At 31.8% G+C, this 15,239-nt stretch overlaps 2 protein-coding genes across 3 annotated transcripts; both read left to right on the top strand.

The window, feature by feature from the left end:
• Positions 1–1,403: 1,403 nt before the first annotated feature.
• On the top strand, positions 1,404–2,940 carry LOC123909935. The gene is made up of 2 exons (XM_045960915.1): positions 1,404–1,616; positions 1,754–2,940. The coding sequence occupies exons 1-2, from the start codon at positions 1,566–1,568 to the stop codon at positions 2,378–2,380; spliced, it is 678 nt and encodes a 225-aa protein (XP_045816871.1). The 5' UTR covers positions 1,404–1,565; the 3' UTR covers positions 2,381–2,940.
• Positions 2,941–9,973: 7,033 nt separating this feature from the next.
• On the top strand, positions 9,974–13,176 carry LOC123909804 (protein PHR1-LIKE 2-like). Of its 2 annotated transcripts, none has more exons than XM_045960747.1 (6): positions 9,974–10,420; positions 11,595–11,671; positions 11,769–11,823; positions 12,040–12,118; positions 12,220–12,289; positions 12,583–13,176. In XM_045960747.1, exons 1-6 carry the CDS (start codon positions 10,225–10,227, stop codon positions 12,994–12,996), a joined length of 891 nt encoding a protein of 296 aa, XP_045816703.1. In that variant the 5' UTR covers positions 9,974–10,224; the 3' UTR covers positions 12,997–13,176. The 2 variants fall into 2 exon arrangements, with proteins under 2 accessions (XP_045816703.1, XP_045816766.1); XM_045960810.1 differs by having other exon boundaries at positions 9,976–10,420; positions 12,049–12,118.
• Positions 13,177–15,239: the final 2,063 nt, after the last annotated feature.

Here is a 15,239-nt window from a genome sequence, read left to right as displayed (position 1 = left end):
TGCATGCCTTTAATCATTCCTCAAACTAGACTCTTTTTGTTTTATATTTAGTCTTGATTCTTGAACATATAACAAAAAAGCAATGGTTTACATTAATCTCATTTTGATAAGGCATTAGTTCTATTCCATGCCCTTAAATATATCAATATATATGGTGCAGTCCAAGAGTAAGACAACCCAAACAATAGTTTTAGGCCTTAAAAAATATAAACAACTTATCAAGAAAAAAAAGACATCTCATAAGTTATAAGTTGATCACAACATAAAATTGGCCACAAAGACCTCAAAAAAAAGAAAAAATAGTATCTTCTACGGTATAAAATAATCTGAGATACTTTGTATTCTATGAATAACTGAAAAATATTTGAGACTTTGTATTAAAAAAAACACTTTTTGTATGATTCTTTCAATCTTTCTCTGAATAAGTAAAAAAAAACTTCGCTTTAAAGTTCACTTTAGATCCTCTTTAATGTTGGACCGACCTTCAATATATCAAGATCACTTATTTTTAATATCCGATAAAGGAAAAGATTATTCAGAAACATATTCAAGAATAAGGAAATGATTCCAACAAGAAAAAGAAAACCAGCATAGTTTTGAAAACACAAAAATATTCATAGCATTTAGACTTCTCATTGACAAATTTTTGTTGCCTAGGTAGTTAAAAATCTCCAACTCACTTTCTTTAAAATTGGATACCCTCTACGTGCAACTGCATAAACTAATCCCTTAAATAAGGTAGAATCACGTCAGGCTGCATAGTTCTCCTTCAAAAGTTTTAATAGTACGACATTCTTATAATTATGATTTGGATCATTTCCAACTATTTTTGTGCAGTTCTCTCTCATTTTCTTAATCCAATTGTGGATTGAACCATAAAGTAAGAAAAAAACAGCACAAAAAAGAGAGAAAAACAAGTGAATGAATGGCTGATCGATTAAGATAAAATGACAACATAAGAGAATGGAGAGGAAAAAATCCAAATCCTTACGACTAAACTCGAACACAAAATCACTAATTAAACTAAAAAAACCCAAACCATAGCATCAAGCTAAGCCATCTTGAGTAAATATCTCAAACTTACTTAAACTTAATAAACCAAATGAAACTATAACTAGAATTAGTACTTTTGATTAACATACTCAAATTTCCTTTCATTTTTACATGTACACACACACGTGCCATACACAACTTCCTAAAAAGGTTTAATATGAAGAGGATTAGGGTACAAGTTGGACCTATATGAAATAAAATCAAGTTCCCTCTCCCTAGTCCCTATCCCCACCGAATTATAGTCCTTGTGGAGACATGGTACATATATATATTTATTTATTTTTACAAAGCTAAATGCACTTATACCATTTGGCCTTTGTGCTTTAATATTCTTGGCCTTTTGTGTCTTATTTTTCAACTCTTTGTCCCATAAATTAAAGTTAAGCCAAGAATATAAGGAAAGTAGCCACCATAATATATAGTACTACTTCAATATTCCTCACTTGAATATCCATTACATTATTCTCCTTCTTCTTAGTTTCCAATATCTCTTACAAAAACCATTGCAACAAATGGAATATGAATGTAGCCCTCTTAGTTGGGAATTCTATAACCATGATGAGGTATGTCACATATATACACTTTCATAAATTTCTTTCAAATAAATATTTTTTTTCTCAAAATTAATTGTCCTTATGGTTTTTAATTTTTATTTCAATTATTTGATTAGTTTTGTTGCTTTTTATTCTTGAACTTGTAGGGATTATTAGAGGACTTGAAACATTCACTTTTGTACACAACTTTGGAGCTAGAAGCAACAATTGTGTCAGCTAAAGAAGAGATTACAAAAAAAGAATGTGAATTAATTAATGCTAATGATCTTTTAAGCAAAGTCATTAAAGAAAGAGATGAAGCTAGAGAAAAATGTCAAAAACTAATGCTTGAAAAACAAGAGTTACAAATAGAGAACAAATCAGGAAGTGAAAATGAGCATAACTCAGCACCAAATTATGCTTCTTCTGATTGTGAAGAAAATAGTTCAACAACACTTCCAACACAATTTCAAGCAGTGTTAGAGTTAGCTGAAAAGAAACCATTGCCAGAAAAAGGAAAGTTTTTGAAAGCTGTGGTTGAAGCTGGTCCATTGTTGCAAACACTTCTTCTAGCTGGACCACTTCCACAGTGGCAACATCCACCACCACAACTCAAAGCCATCGAGATTCCTCCGGTTTCGATTTCATCTCCAAATTCTTCATCTTTAAGCAAGAAAAGGGATTTTTTACTCTCTTCAGTTGGTTCTGATTGTTCTGTTTCAAAGTGTAGAAAAGTTGTTCAGCACTTACCAACAACACCTACTCATTTCCTACCACATCCATCATTTTCATAAGAGCAGTGTCGGCGATATTTACTCTAACGCTCTTTTTTCTATTACTCCTTTTATTAGGTGAAATTCGATGGCGGGACCCACCTGAATTTTGCATCTGGATTTTTCGTTGTTATATAGTTAAATCAATGGTTGAGATCATTTAAAATTAAGTTACGTAATCTAAATTGTCTGATCTCATAGTAATAGTCAATATCATAACTTTAAGAGTAGTATATAGAGAGTTAAAGTGAGCGTTATCAACAAACCATGACATACTTTTGTGTATGGTTCACAAGAGAGAATCAATGGTTGACATTTAATGTTTCTCTAATTATATTATCATGTTTTTATGTATATAATTTAGTCAAATGAGGTTGAATTCTTAGAAAAAATTGTTAGGAATTGAAAAATCTCACTTTAAGTTGTGACACAATTTTGTAATGTGGTAGGAGGGTGGGGTAACCAAGCTTCAAATGTTATGGTTTTTAATTTAAGGTTATTGTTGTGCTCGTGTTATTATTTTCCAAAAGTTGTTTGTTGCTTTCACATGAAGTACACTTTATTTAATGGTAGTGTCTGCCATTTAAGAGTACATCTAATTAGACTCCCCATGATGAATAATGAGATAAAATAGAAACATGTTTTCTTTGGGTAGAAATTGAACATTACCATATATGGTGAAAACTGAAAATTTTCTATTTATATATCTATTTGTAAATATTTTAGGCTATGGATGTTAATTTATTTTACCTTTGCTTAATTCCACCCCTTACAAAAGTTTATTTGCCTATCTATGAAAATGTTTGTTTTTTAACTTCAAAGAATTTAAATGTAGTTTACTTAACAACCTATAAAAATTAGCCGAATAAAACAAATTATTTATTAGTGAAGTAAAAGTAATACAATATTTGTGAGTGTCCCGTGGGCTTAGTTCAGTTCGTAGGACATTGTATTATATATGCAGGGATCGAACTTCGGTCATCTTACTTATCCATCTTAATGATAAAATTTTCTAGCCACTAGGTTATTTGACAAAAAAGAAGAAGTTATATTTATGAATACAACATGCCAATTTATTCTCATTAGTTGTTAGATATACCTTCGATTCTTCGAGGGATAATATATGTCTCACTAAATTATTTTTGTTCCAAATGTACTTAATCAACCTTAAATCAAACATTACACTTCATGATCGATGTTAAAAAATATTGATAACTTTTTTTTTTCTATTATGAGACCATTTTTATAAATAAAAAAATATTAATTTTTTGCAGGCTTAAAACAAGGGCTTTGTCAGCTTTATATATAATTAGGCCGGCCCTAATTATCATCCAATTATGTATTTTGTTAGACATGCATTTGGGCAAAATTATCCCATCATATTGGAGAGCAAAACTCATTTTATTTAAATGGGGGCTGCTAATTTAGACCCAGTTGGGTCTAAATTAGCAAGGTGCACCTTTTGAGTTGGACAAAAATACCCTTTCTTTTTTTTAAAAAAAAAAAAAAAAAACATATTGGCGCTGATCCAGTGTCGCGCGCCTACCGCAGGACCACCGTTACAGACCGTTGATTTCCATCAGACGGCCAAGAGATGATCTCATCATGGCTGTCGGATCAATCAGACAGTCCAGATCATCCATCTCCATGATAAGCCAGCCCGTGCACCACACTAGATCTGCGCCTGGAGAGAGAAAATTTCATTTTAAAAAAGCAGGACACGTGTCAACTGCTGGGTGGTTGGCGTGTTTTTTTTTTCATTTAATACTTTAAACTCAATTATTTCGTTGTAAATTAATTTTTTATTTTTTTATTTTTATACCAAAATTCATAATTTTTTTTTGTCTACAAATAGAGACTTGGTTCGTTTGATTTGGACACAAAAAAAAAAACTCAATTTTTCACTACCTTTAATTATCTTTATATAATACTGTGAAACCATTTAGCTGGTAGAATGGTTTCACAGTATAACTCTCTGAAACCATTTTACTGGTAAAATGGTTTCAGTGAGTAATTTCTTAATTGTTTGCTTCTGAAACCATTCTGAAACCATTTAGCTGCTACAATGGTTTCAGAGCGTTGTACTTTGAAACCATTTCACTGATAGAATGGTTTCAGGGGAGTTGATTTTTAATTGTTTGCTTCTGAAACCATTTTACTGCTAGAATGGTTTCACAGTATAACTCTCTGAAACCATTCTTCCAGCTAAATGGTTTCAGAAGCAAACAATAGTTTTTAATTACCGTTTTATCTTATTTAATTAACGAAAAATAGTTTCAGGTCTCAAAAAATTTCATAAAATATACCAAAAGTTCCAGAATATTATCTAATATTTTATTAGAAACAAATAAAAAAACAATTGGTTTCAGAGTACAAATCTATGAAATTATTATTATTATTTGTTAAATGGTTTTAAATAATCAGCGGAATTTGTGAAAATAATTTCATGACTTGAACTAGGGAGAGTGAGGTACACAAGAGGGTTCTAAATAATTCATAGTACTTTACATAAAATTTTGGAATTTTTTTATGGAATTATAATATTTTTAATTACCTTTTTACTCATTTAATTAACTAAAAATAGTTTCGTATCTCCAAAAATTTCATACAATATACCAAAATTTCCAGAATATTATCTACTATTTTATTATGAAAAAATAAAAAAAAAATAGAGCTTCCCTGAGGCCGCACGCGCCCCCACGCGCCGCCGGTGAGAGTGGGCGTGGGCGACGCGCACTGTTCATCGTCCCTCCCACCCGTTTTATGCAGAAACGGGTCGTGCGACCCGGTTTTTGACCCGGTTCGATCTCCCTCAATACTCAACGAAACTCGACGTTCCTTATATGGATTTTGATCGTTTTTCAATTTTACAAAGGTTTCCGGTATTAGTTTTTGAAATCGGCGTTCGATTCGCACGTAAAATGAGGTCGAAATTTGGAAGAAATTTAAAAAATGTAATAGTTGTTCTATTGTTTAAAAAAAAAAAAAAAAAGGTATTTTTATGATGCAAATTACATACATGCCCCAGTTGCTCTATTGTTTCAAAAAAAAAAAAATGGGTATTTTTGTCCAACTCAAAAGGTGCACCTTGCTAACTTAGACCTAACTAGGGTCTAAGTTAGAAAACCCCTTATTTAAAATGAGTAGAAAACATAATTTAGTGAGAAAATGATCACATTCAAAATTTATTATAATCAACGTGCATATCATAACTCTTGTTAATAATTTATATTATGATCAAGCTATCCATCCATATCTCGTAAAGTTAAATATCTCTTTCAATAGAAAATAAAGAAATTAAAATGGACAAAGAATCCCCAATGATCTTATTAAAATTGACATAAAAACCAGTATAGTCATTGTCAAATTGATTTCATTTCACATTCTCGACCACTAATTGCAATTAGTCAATGGAAATCCCATGAAATAATAAGAGGTTATAGAACAATGGTGGTAGAATATCATGGAGTGCACATGCAGATACAAATGACCCTAATATTATGTTACATTTTCTTTATCTGTAGGTCCATTACTTTTCTAACCAACTAGCTTAATTATGTTACAAGGACCAATTATTTTGTTGATTTTATATTTTTGAAAAATAATATTGCATGTGATGGTAGGTCAACTATAAGAAGTTTAGGTAGTATACATGAGATTCTAGGTTCGTAATAAATATAATTGTGCAACGTCGAGTACCTACTCATTTGGTATTTATCTATTTTTTTATTAAAGCAAACCTAATTAATTTCATTAATCAGTTACTAATGTTTAATATATAAAGAAATAAACTCAAATCTATGGAGACTAGTCTAAGAATTGGTTACACTAGCAAGCGTATGAGACACCAAATTTGTTTATCTTCTAACAAACTTTACCTCAAAATTTACAAAAAATGACATAATATGAATAATATGAACAACAATTAAACGAATTTCAGAAGTACCTTAACGCTTCAAATGAATTGCAAGCAAAAGAGCTCGATCAAACCCCCTCAGCCTCTTCTATAGCAAGCAAAAGAGCTCGTGCTCCCCCCTTCAAAGTTGATAGTTGCACGGCCACAAAGTGGCCTAAATGATTATGGAAACAAGCTCCCGCCATAGTGACACCAGCCCCAACAAAAAATTTCATGTCCACGTTACATTTTATCCAACCCTCCCATAGTTTTTCCCACCGCACATACCTTTGCATTTTATCCATTTTCTTTTCATACCTATAATGCAAATTTTTTATTTTCTGACACAATCTATAATACAAGTTATTTTTTTTATAAACCTATAATGCGAGTTTTTATTATACTCTGTATTTATTATGAATACTTTTTTGTGTATAATTAATAAATATGAATCTAATTATTATCCTTAATATTTAGGTCAGTTGTGGTATATATACTACGAGGAGTGCTAGCAACACACTCTTTAACAAACACACTCTAACACACTTTCTTCTATTGGTTAAAATTTATATGGGTCCCATAAAAATTATATGGGTCCACATTTTTTTATGGGACCAATGTGAATTTCAACCAATAAAAGAGAGTGTGTTGGAGTGTGTTTATTAAAGAGTGTGTTGCTAGCATTATTCATATACTATATATAGAGTATAATTTTCTTCAGTACAAAGCACACAATATTTTAGGCCCAATGGGTTTCTCTACATAATCCACAGTGTGAAGAAACCAAGCCTAGACAAGCCCATAAAAGGGAACGTTAATTATGGACTGCATAGACAACAAACAAAACAAGAGAATGATTTGAAAAATCTATTTTGCACCCCCTCGGGCCTCGGCTAGTTCTTATACTTCAAACAAAGTCCTCTAATTTAAATGTTTTAACAAAAATAAGTTTTGGATTTTTCAGATATTAAAAATTTCAGAATTCCGAATTTTCAAAATAATAAAAAATCCAAAATTCTGAAAAAGATATTAAATGAAAAAGTCCAAAAGTAATTTGGCCACAAACGGCCAAATCTTAAAAAAACGCGGGAAAAAAACTATAATCATGCATTCTCCACGTTTTTTCAAAATTTGTAATTTCAAATCTTTTTCGGTTTTAAGAAAAAAAACAAAATCCATATTTACACATATGAAAGACAAATTGCAAGTAAAATAAATCGTTTGATTGATTAATTGTGTCTAAATTAAAATTAACAAGTGGTACTCGTACAATCGTATGTGAAAGTATGAATGTTACTCTGCTTGCACGTTGTCACATATCCTATCGCATTCTCTATGTTATACAATTCGTTCTATTACTCATTCCACTCACATTCTATTTCTAATCATGTTTTCTAAATTTTACTCATCTAACGACCTTCAACCATCCTAGCCTCGACTATCTAGAATTACACTCATCCTAAATTCGTCTGTAAACCGTTCTCGGCTAACAATTTAAAATATCTTTAATGCTTAAAAAATTCCATAAATAAAATTTTGTGACTAATAATGTGAATCCTAAACTAAGGGGGGTGTATTGGATTAGGATTTCATAGGATTTTAAAAGACTTTTTTATGATAAAAAAATCTTGTGGTATTCAATCAAGACTTTTAGAAAAGTTAAATAAATCTTGTGGTATTCAATTAAGACAATTAAGATTTTTTTTTCAGGGTAACAAAATCTGTTGGTATTCAATTGAGATTTCTTACCACTTTTAAAATGTCCACTGGTATTCAAAAGTCTATGGATTTTGATGGATTCTTCTTTGCAATGGATTTTGATGGACTTTTTAGTTGAAAATACACACAAAACACTCCTCCAACAATCTCACCCAAACCCATGAGACTTTTTATAATATTTCAAGACTTTTTTTTTTCCTATCTACAAAATAGAACATTATCAATATTCTGATTTTCTTTTCACCATCAACTCCCGTTCAATCTCTTTCAAATTTCTTCATGGTGATTTCTTTTGAATGACAATGGACATGCATACAAGTGTACTCAATATTATTTATATATATATATTATTGCCCATCGATTTTAATTTTTTCAATTTATTGTTCTTTCTTTCTTTCTTTCTTATATATTATGAATCTATGATCCATTCATAATTTTTTTTCCATGTATCTTCAAATCAAAGGAAGGGATATACTTGTTTTTTTCACGTTAATTATCATTCAACTGGTTTTTTTCACGTTAATTTTTTTTTTCATTCCCTTCTTTTTCTTTTTCACCAAGAATGGAAAGTTTTTTTCAATATTAAAAATTCATAAAGTCAGTTGAAATCTTAAAAATCTGTATTATAAAATCCATTAAAGTCTTTTAAAATCCAAATTGAAAAATCCTGATTGTAAAAAAGTCTTTTAAAAAGTCTTAAAAGTCTATACAATCCTATAAAATCTTTTAAAATCTTCAAGATTTTTTTTGTTAAAATTGTCCGTCAAAATTAGAGCTGGGTATACGGACCAAGGTCCGCGGGCCAACCCGTTTAACCTGCAGCCCGCGCGGTCTTAAGACCATTTTTTTTTGGCCCGTTTATATTTTTGCCCGTGTGGGTTGGACCGTTAAAACCGCGGGTTATGCGGGTTAAATCCGCGGGTTCGCGGGTTAGCCCGTGACCCACATTCTTTTTTTATAAATATAATTAATTACAAAATTTACCATTTATAAATAATTTGGTCCATATCCAAATCGAACACTTTTATGAATTATGATTTATGATGTGACGAATTGTAGAAAAATATGAATGTGATGATGATGAGAAAGATGAACCAAGTATAACTATTGATGATTGATGAGATCTGCCGTCTGTTGTTTTGGGTTTGTAATCTTAAGCCCTCTTGTTTAACTATTAGACACTTTATCTTTTATTGTTTTAATGCAAAATAACACAATTTAATCATATGCTTTAATGTAGGGATTTTAAGTGTTACAATGGAGGCATCAAGCAGGAGTGACTATTTTCCTTCAGTTTTCAATTAGTTAATTATATACATTACTGTTTTGTTTTTGAATCGGTTGGTTGTATTAGATTTTTGGTTGTACTTTTAATATTGGTTTGGACTATTAAATTTCTTTTTTTATATTTTGAACAAGTTAAAGTTCTTATTCAATATCATCTGGGTTTATTTTATGGATTTGAGGTATGTGTGGAGAAATAATTACGATAAAAACAAGTTGAATTTGATTTTAGTTGCATTACTTTCAAATATATAAAAGATAGATAAACTCAATAATATATCACAAACTTTATTTATTTTTATTTGTTAGTTCAAATTATAACATAAAATTATTAATAATATAGTTTTTTTAACTTTTATTATATCAATATTTTATTAATTTTGTTTATTTTTTTGAAAAAAGTTTTTCTTTGTAATAGTCCGCGGGTTAACCGTTTAACCCGCGGGCTTACGCGGACCGAACTCGAACTTAATTTTAAAACTCGTTTATATTTGATGACGGGCTTGTTCGCCCCGTTTAATATGCGGGCTTATGCAGGGCGGGTTAAACGGGGCGGGCTAGCCCGCATACCCAGCTCTAGTCAAAATCCTAATCCAATACACCCCCCTAAACTAAACCCCACGGAAAAATGATTGGAGGGAAACACAAAGAAAGCCATTGATTATTATTTTGTATTTTTGATAAGAAAAAAGCATAAAGAAAGCAGAAAGTGACAAAATCACAGTAAAGCGTGACAGTGGCAGCTCCATTTGCTTTGCTACTACTAGGCTTCTCTTCCCAATACCAAAGTCTTGTTCTTTTCACTTACCCATTTCCCTATTTCACTTCTTCTTCCTCTTTCACCAAATGGGTCATCTCTATCTTCTTCCATTTCTCTTATAATAGTAAAAAAAATTCATCTTTTTCTTCTTCTTGGGTTGGTGGAGTTTTCTGTGTTTTTGTGTTTTTTTCATCATTGAAACAAAAGATGTTTTCTAGGTTGTTACGTCCTCATGACCATGAAGGAAGTGTTGTTGTTGTTCAAGAAGAAACAAATCATCATCATAGTCACCTTACTGACCCTTGTCTTGTTCTTACTTCTGATCCTAAACCTCGTCTTCGTTGGACTACTGACCTTCACCAACGTTTTGTTGATGCTGTCACTCAACTTGGTGGTCCTAGCAGTATGTCATTAATTTCTCTCTCACATCATCACATTACTTTATTTTTTTCTAAATTTGGATACTTTTGTTGTGTTGGCTAATTTTGTAGAATTAAATGTGGTTTTGATGTACCCCATTTGGTTAATTTATTGATTTAATTTTGCCATTATTAGTTTGACATTGATAGGGAAGAATGGTTTTTGTTTAACAGCTGGAAACTATTGTTAGGAAAGGAAGTACTTTTTTGTGTGTGTTGTAAATTTTGTGAAATTTGTTGCAAATTGGTGTTTAGACTTGATTTTCATAATTTGTAATCATTTTTGTTTCATCTTAATTAGTTGTTAAGTTAATCTATTGTGAATGCTGTAGAAACCACTATCCAGTAGTACAACATGAGGTGTTAAACTTTTAGTGAAACTATTCTATTTGTCTTCAATTTCATGTTTGTATGTTGGTTAGCATCATTCTTGTACTAGTAGAGTTTGTCTTGTCATTGTAGGTATTTATGTTATTAGTGTATGCATATTCCATACTTTTCATGTACTTATGTTACTGTGATTTCTTAATTGAATTAGGGTTTAAATGCACTTTTGGTCTCTTATTTTAAAAAAAATGAAGTTTTAGTCCCACAATTTTTTTGGCATTATGGTCCCTCATCTCATTTTTTGGGTCACGTTGAATATTCATGTCAGCAAAAATATGCCTTATTTTTGCACTTCTAGTCTCTATGTAGCTAATGTGTGAGTTTGGTCCCCAATTTTTTTGAGTGAGTTTAATCCCTAAATTTTAGTAGTTACACTTTGGTACCTCACCCTTAAGAATTTGTATGCCTTAAGAATTTGTATGAAGATCATTATCGTAGTCGTTCAGTCCTCATTTTTCTTGGTTGAGCTTCTTTTTGTTGTTTTAGCATTGCCTTTTGATTGTGATGGTGTTTTATTCCTTTTATGGTGCTATAAACTTCAATCTTTAAATATTGATGGCATTGATTCTTTTCTCACTTTGTAGTTGGAGTTATGATTTATTGCGAATATTTTCTAGGAATTCTTATAGAAATAACTAATACCATTATTCGAGTAATATATGCCTCTATAACTCTAATTATTGGGCATTCCTCCATTTGATAAACTCTTCTAAGTAACTGCATCTACCGGTCTTCTCACAATTATTATATTATTAACATTATCATTTGCAGAAGCCACACCAAAAGCAATCATGAGGAGCATGAACGTCAAGGGTTTGACACTCTATCATTTGAAGAGTCATCTTCAGGTTCATTTGCGTATATCCCGTTGTAACAGTTACAATATTTGGTATAATAGAAATTTTACGATTTTTTCGTTTTACACTATTATTTTCTGCATTGTAGAAGTACAGGCTTGGTAAACAAGCTGGAAAAGATTCGGACGAGGGATGCAAAGATGGTACGTTAATCTCTCTACACTTTGAATTATATGCCACCCACTTTTTTTGGATGAGGCTTGGTTAGCTGTTTAATCTATGTTCGTTTCTTGATTAAAGAAAACACCGTCATTTGTGTGGTACAAGGCCTAAAGTACACATTAGCAATTCTGTTTGTAATTTTAACCTGTTGGTTATGGTCTATGTCTCTGCCTTAACTGATTGAATTATTTTGGAAGCAATATCAGGTTCATATCTTCTTGAAAGCCCTAGTACTGAAAACTCATCTCCAAAGTTACCAGTTTCTGATGCAAATGAGTAAGGATTTCGTGGTTTCTTTAGACTAGACATTGTTATTCCTCCATTTATTCTTGAATGGTAATGAATGATTGAATTGAGAATTGCAATTTGATATATAGGGGCCATGAAGTCAAGGAGGCATTAAGAGCACAAATGGAAGTGCAGAGTAAGCTACATTTACTAGTGGAGGTAAATTTCCTTTTCTTGCTGCACAATGTATTATAGTTTTGGTTATACTCAATATATGTCGTTTTTGGACTTATTACTTGTTGTTTTTGTAGAATTTTTTTGTTCCTGTTTACTTGTCACTTTCAAATTTCAATTCAACATTTATTGTTGTTTTGTCAATAACACCCTTAACTATTTATTGCAGAGAGAAATAAATGATAGTATGAAATAGATATGTTTTATTTACTGTTTTCTCAATAGATTATCTTATGTCTGATAAAAGTACCGTAATGCTTACTATTATGTTATTGCAGGCAGAGAAGCACTTGCAAATTCGCCAAGATGCAGAACGGAGATATATGGCCATGCTTGAGAGAGCGTGTAAGATGTTGGCTGATCAGTTTATTGGTGATGCAACTATAGACACAGACATCCAAAAATTTCAAGAACTACCAAATACCGTGCTAGGTGGAAATGGAATGCATGTTTCAGAAGTACCCTATATTCTCCAGCCCCAAGGTGCAAACTGTTCTGCTGAAAGTTGCCTAACATCGCTTGAAAGTCTCAGAGGATTGACTCTAGAAGGATCACTTGGTGGTGGGACAAAGAGGATGCTGGGTTTGGACTCGATGGTAGCGCCTTTGATCTGGAGTGATACTAACATGAGAACTCAAGGCATTCATTTATCCCAAGTCAATCCTCAAGGAATAGCAAGGTATGGCATGTAGGTAGGACATTGTAAAGAGAAGACATTGTGTTTGACTCCTAGTTTGTAGGATTAATTAAGTGCTTAAATTCTTGTATGTTCCTATCCTATCTTAGTTGATGGGAATAGGACTAGCATCAACTTGTCTAATTTTGTATATTGAAAATACTCAGTAGCTAAATTTGGAATGTTGCCTCACCTACGATCTTTGCTGTGTTTTTTTACGGGTTCCTTAATCACATGCCGCAACGCTTTGAGTTATATGAGCAGGATTTCCGCGACTTGCCCCGTGTGTTTGTGGTTTGTTTTGGATAATTTTTTAGGCAAAATTATTCGATCCAAATATTAATATAGCACGTGTCGTGGTTTGATTTGGCTAAATTCCAATCCAATTAAATGCAATTTGGATTGAAGCGTTTCATTCAATTTCTACAAATGCATAATTATAAGAGAATAATATCAAAACACACGCGCGGGCGCACACAAACACACGCATACACTGAAAACAAATATTATATTATGCAGTAACCAGAATCAGTTATGTTTGGTTTGGATCATCTGAATAGTAAAAAAATCTTATATTAAACAAATTCAATTTATAACATTTTATAATACTAATAATAATCTAAAATCCAATTCAAGTGTTTTCACAAAAGAATATCCAAAAACATCCGACAAAAAATTTGGTCGTGTTTTAGTTTTAATTTTCTTCTAGATCAATATGTTGTTTTTACTTAGATATGAACACCAATGTTATTTTTTGAAAAACCAAAAATACTGTTAAAGCACTGACAAGAAGCATAAAAACAGATCAAACCGATGATCTTGGAGGAGTTCTCAACTAGTTTAATTTGAGCTACGATATGATGAATACAAAGGCAGTGCTAACATACTACAAACGTTGTATCTTGCTCAAATATGTGACCTTTCTCTGTTCACTCTGCATTATCAAACGTTAATCACCCAAAAAAAAAACCTACATATCAAAGGACTTAACCTGAATCCGAAAATGATGACCCGAATATTAAAGAATACAAACACATAAGTTGTGACATAATTATAAGGATCTGGATTCCATGCAGTCAGGTCATTTATAGCAGTCTCATCAAGATCGGAAGGTCATGATTTAAGAATTGTATTTGTTTAAACCATCCAATCGTGATCGTACGACTATTAAACGACTGCATGGAAAAGTCGACTGCACCTAATCCAATTCCCTAATCCAATTCCTAATTATAACCTTTGTGCTTTTTGGTGGGGTGGGGATATTCTTATGGAAAAATATGCCCTCATTGTTTTACTTTCTTCAAGTTGAAAAGTGCTATGGTCGAACAATCATAACATTTGGAGAGCTAATCTTCTCTACAAATCCATTATCAATCTCACGGTTTCAAACTTTCCTTAAACTATCACACACGGTCACCTGCAGACCTGCAGATCTGCCTTTGTCAACTTAATTGCTTACCGTGCTAGTGGAACTACTATTCACATGTTGTGGAACAATAATAAAGGATGGTTTTGAGTTTTGTTATTCATTTGAAGTGTGTGTATGAATTTTAAAGTTTGTTTATGGATTCATAGTTTGTATTTTGACATTGAGTTGTGGAATCATAAAAGTGTGTTGTGTGTGAAAAATATTACTATTGGGAAAAATTATTTTCCAAGACTATTACGAATGGAGAAGTTGTGATTTGTAGTTTAAATACTGAGTGATGAGTGAAGGGAGCCAAATTTTAGTTTGAGCATTTCTTTTTCAACATGGCATGTGAGTGTTTTATAGTAAGAAATGATTTAGTTGGCATTTATGTTATGATTTAGTCACTGAATGCATCGACTGTAGTTGTGCGTATAGGATACTAAAAAGATATCTTTAGGCTCAAATTGCTTGTCAGTTGCTAGTTGTCAATAGTCAATACACATTAGCCAGTTTCCTTAATCTTTAAAGTAGTTAATTATTGTGCTTACTGCTTATATTTTAGAAGCATCACTTGGGACTGCAACTTTCGGAGTTTTTATGTGATATTTTCTTTTTCATTCTAGATTCTGGTTACCATTTTCTTGTTGCCATACAGTGCTGGTATCAACGCATGTCCAACTGTTGCCAATATTTCAGTTTGCAGGGGTTGATGATCAAAAGGAGAACTGGAGAAATGTTGGTAAGATTTATAACATATTATCCTCTGAATATTTGTTACATCCTTCCATCATGCAGCTTGTTATGTGTTGTTTTATATATATTATCGGACTTAACCATTCTGATAGATA

The sequence above is a fragment of the Trifolium pratense genome, linkage group LG1 (genome assembly GCF_020283565.1).
Source record: "Trifolium pratense cultivar HEN17-A07 linkage group LG1, ARS_RC_1.1, whole genome shotgun sequence".
Classification (NCBI taxonomy): Eukaryota; Viridiplantae; Streptophyta; class Magnoliopsida; order Fabales; family Fabaceae; genus Trifolium; species Trifolium pratense.
The sequence above is the reverse complement of the archived record's forward strand: the minus strand, read 5'-3'. Positions and strand labels throughout refer to the sequence as shown.

Excerpts from the sequence above, each read along its gene's own strand:
- LOC123909935 (XM_045960915.1), top strand. The coding sequence starts at position 1,566 with ATGGAATATGAATGTAGCCCTCTTAGTTGGGAATTCTATAACCATGAT. Across the intron at positions 1,617-1,753 it reads AATTCTATAACCATGATGAG|GGATTATTAGAGGACTTGAA; the intron begins GTATGTCACATA and ends TTGAACTTGTAG.
- LOC123909804 (XM_045960747.1), top strand. The coding sequence starts at position 10,225 with ATGTTTTCTAGGTTGTTACGTCCTCATGACCATGAAGGAAGTGTTGTT. Across the intron at positions 12,119-12,219 it reads CCAGTTTCTGATGCAAATGA|GGGCCATGAAGTCAAGGAGG; the intron begins GTAAGGATTTCG and ends TTTGATATATAG. Across the intron at positions 12,290-12,582 it reads AGCTACATTTACTAGTGGAG|GCAGAGAAGCACTTGCAAAT; the intron begins GTAAATTTCCTT and ends ATGTTATTGCAG.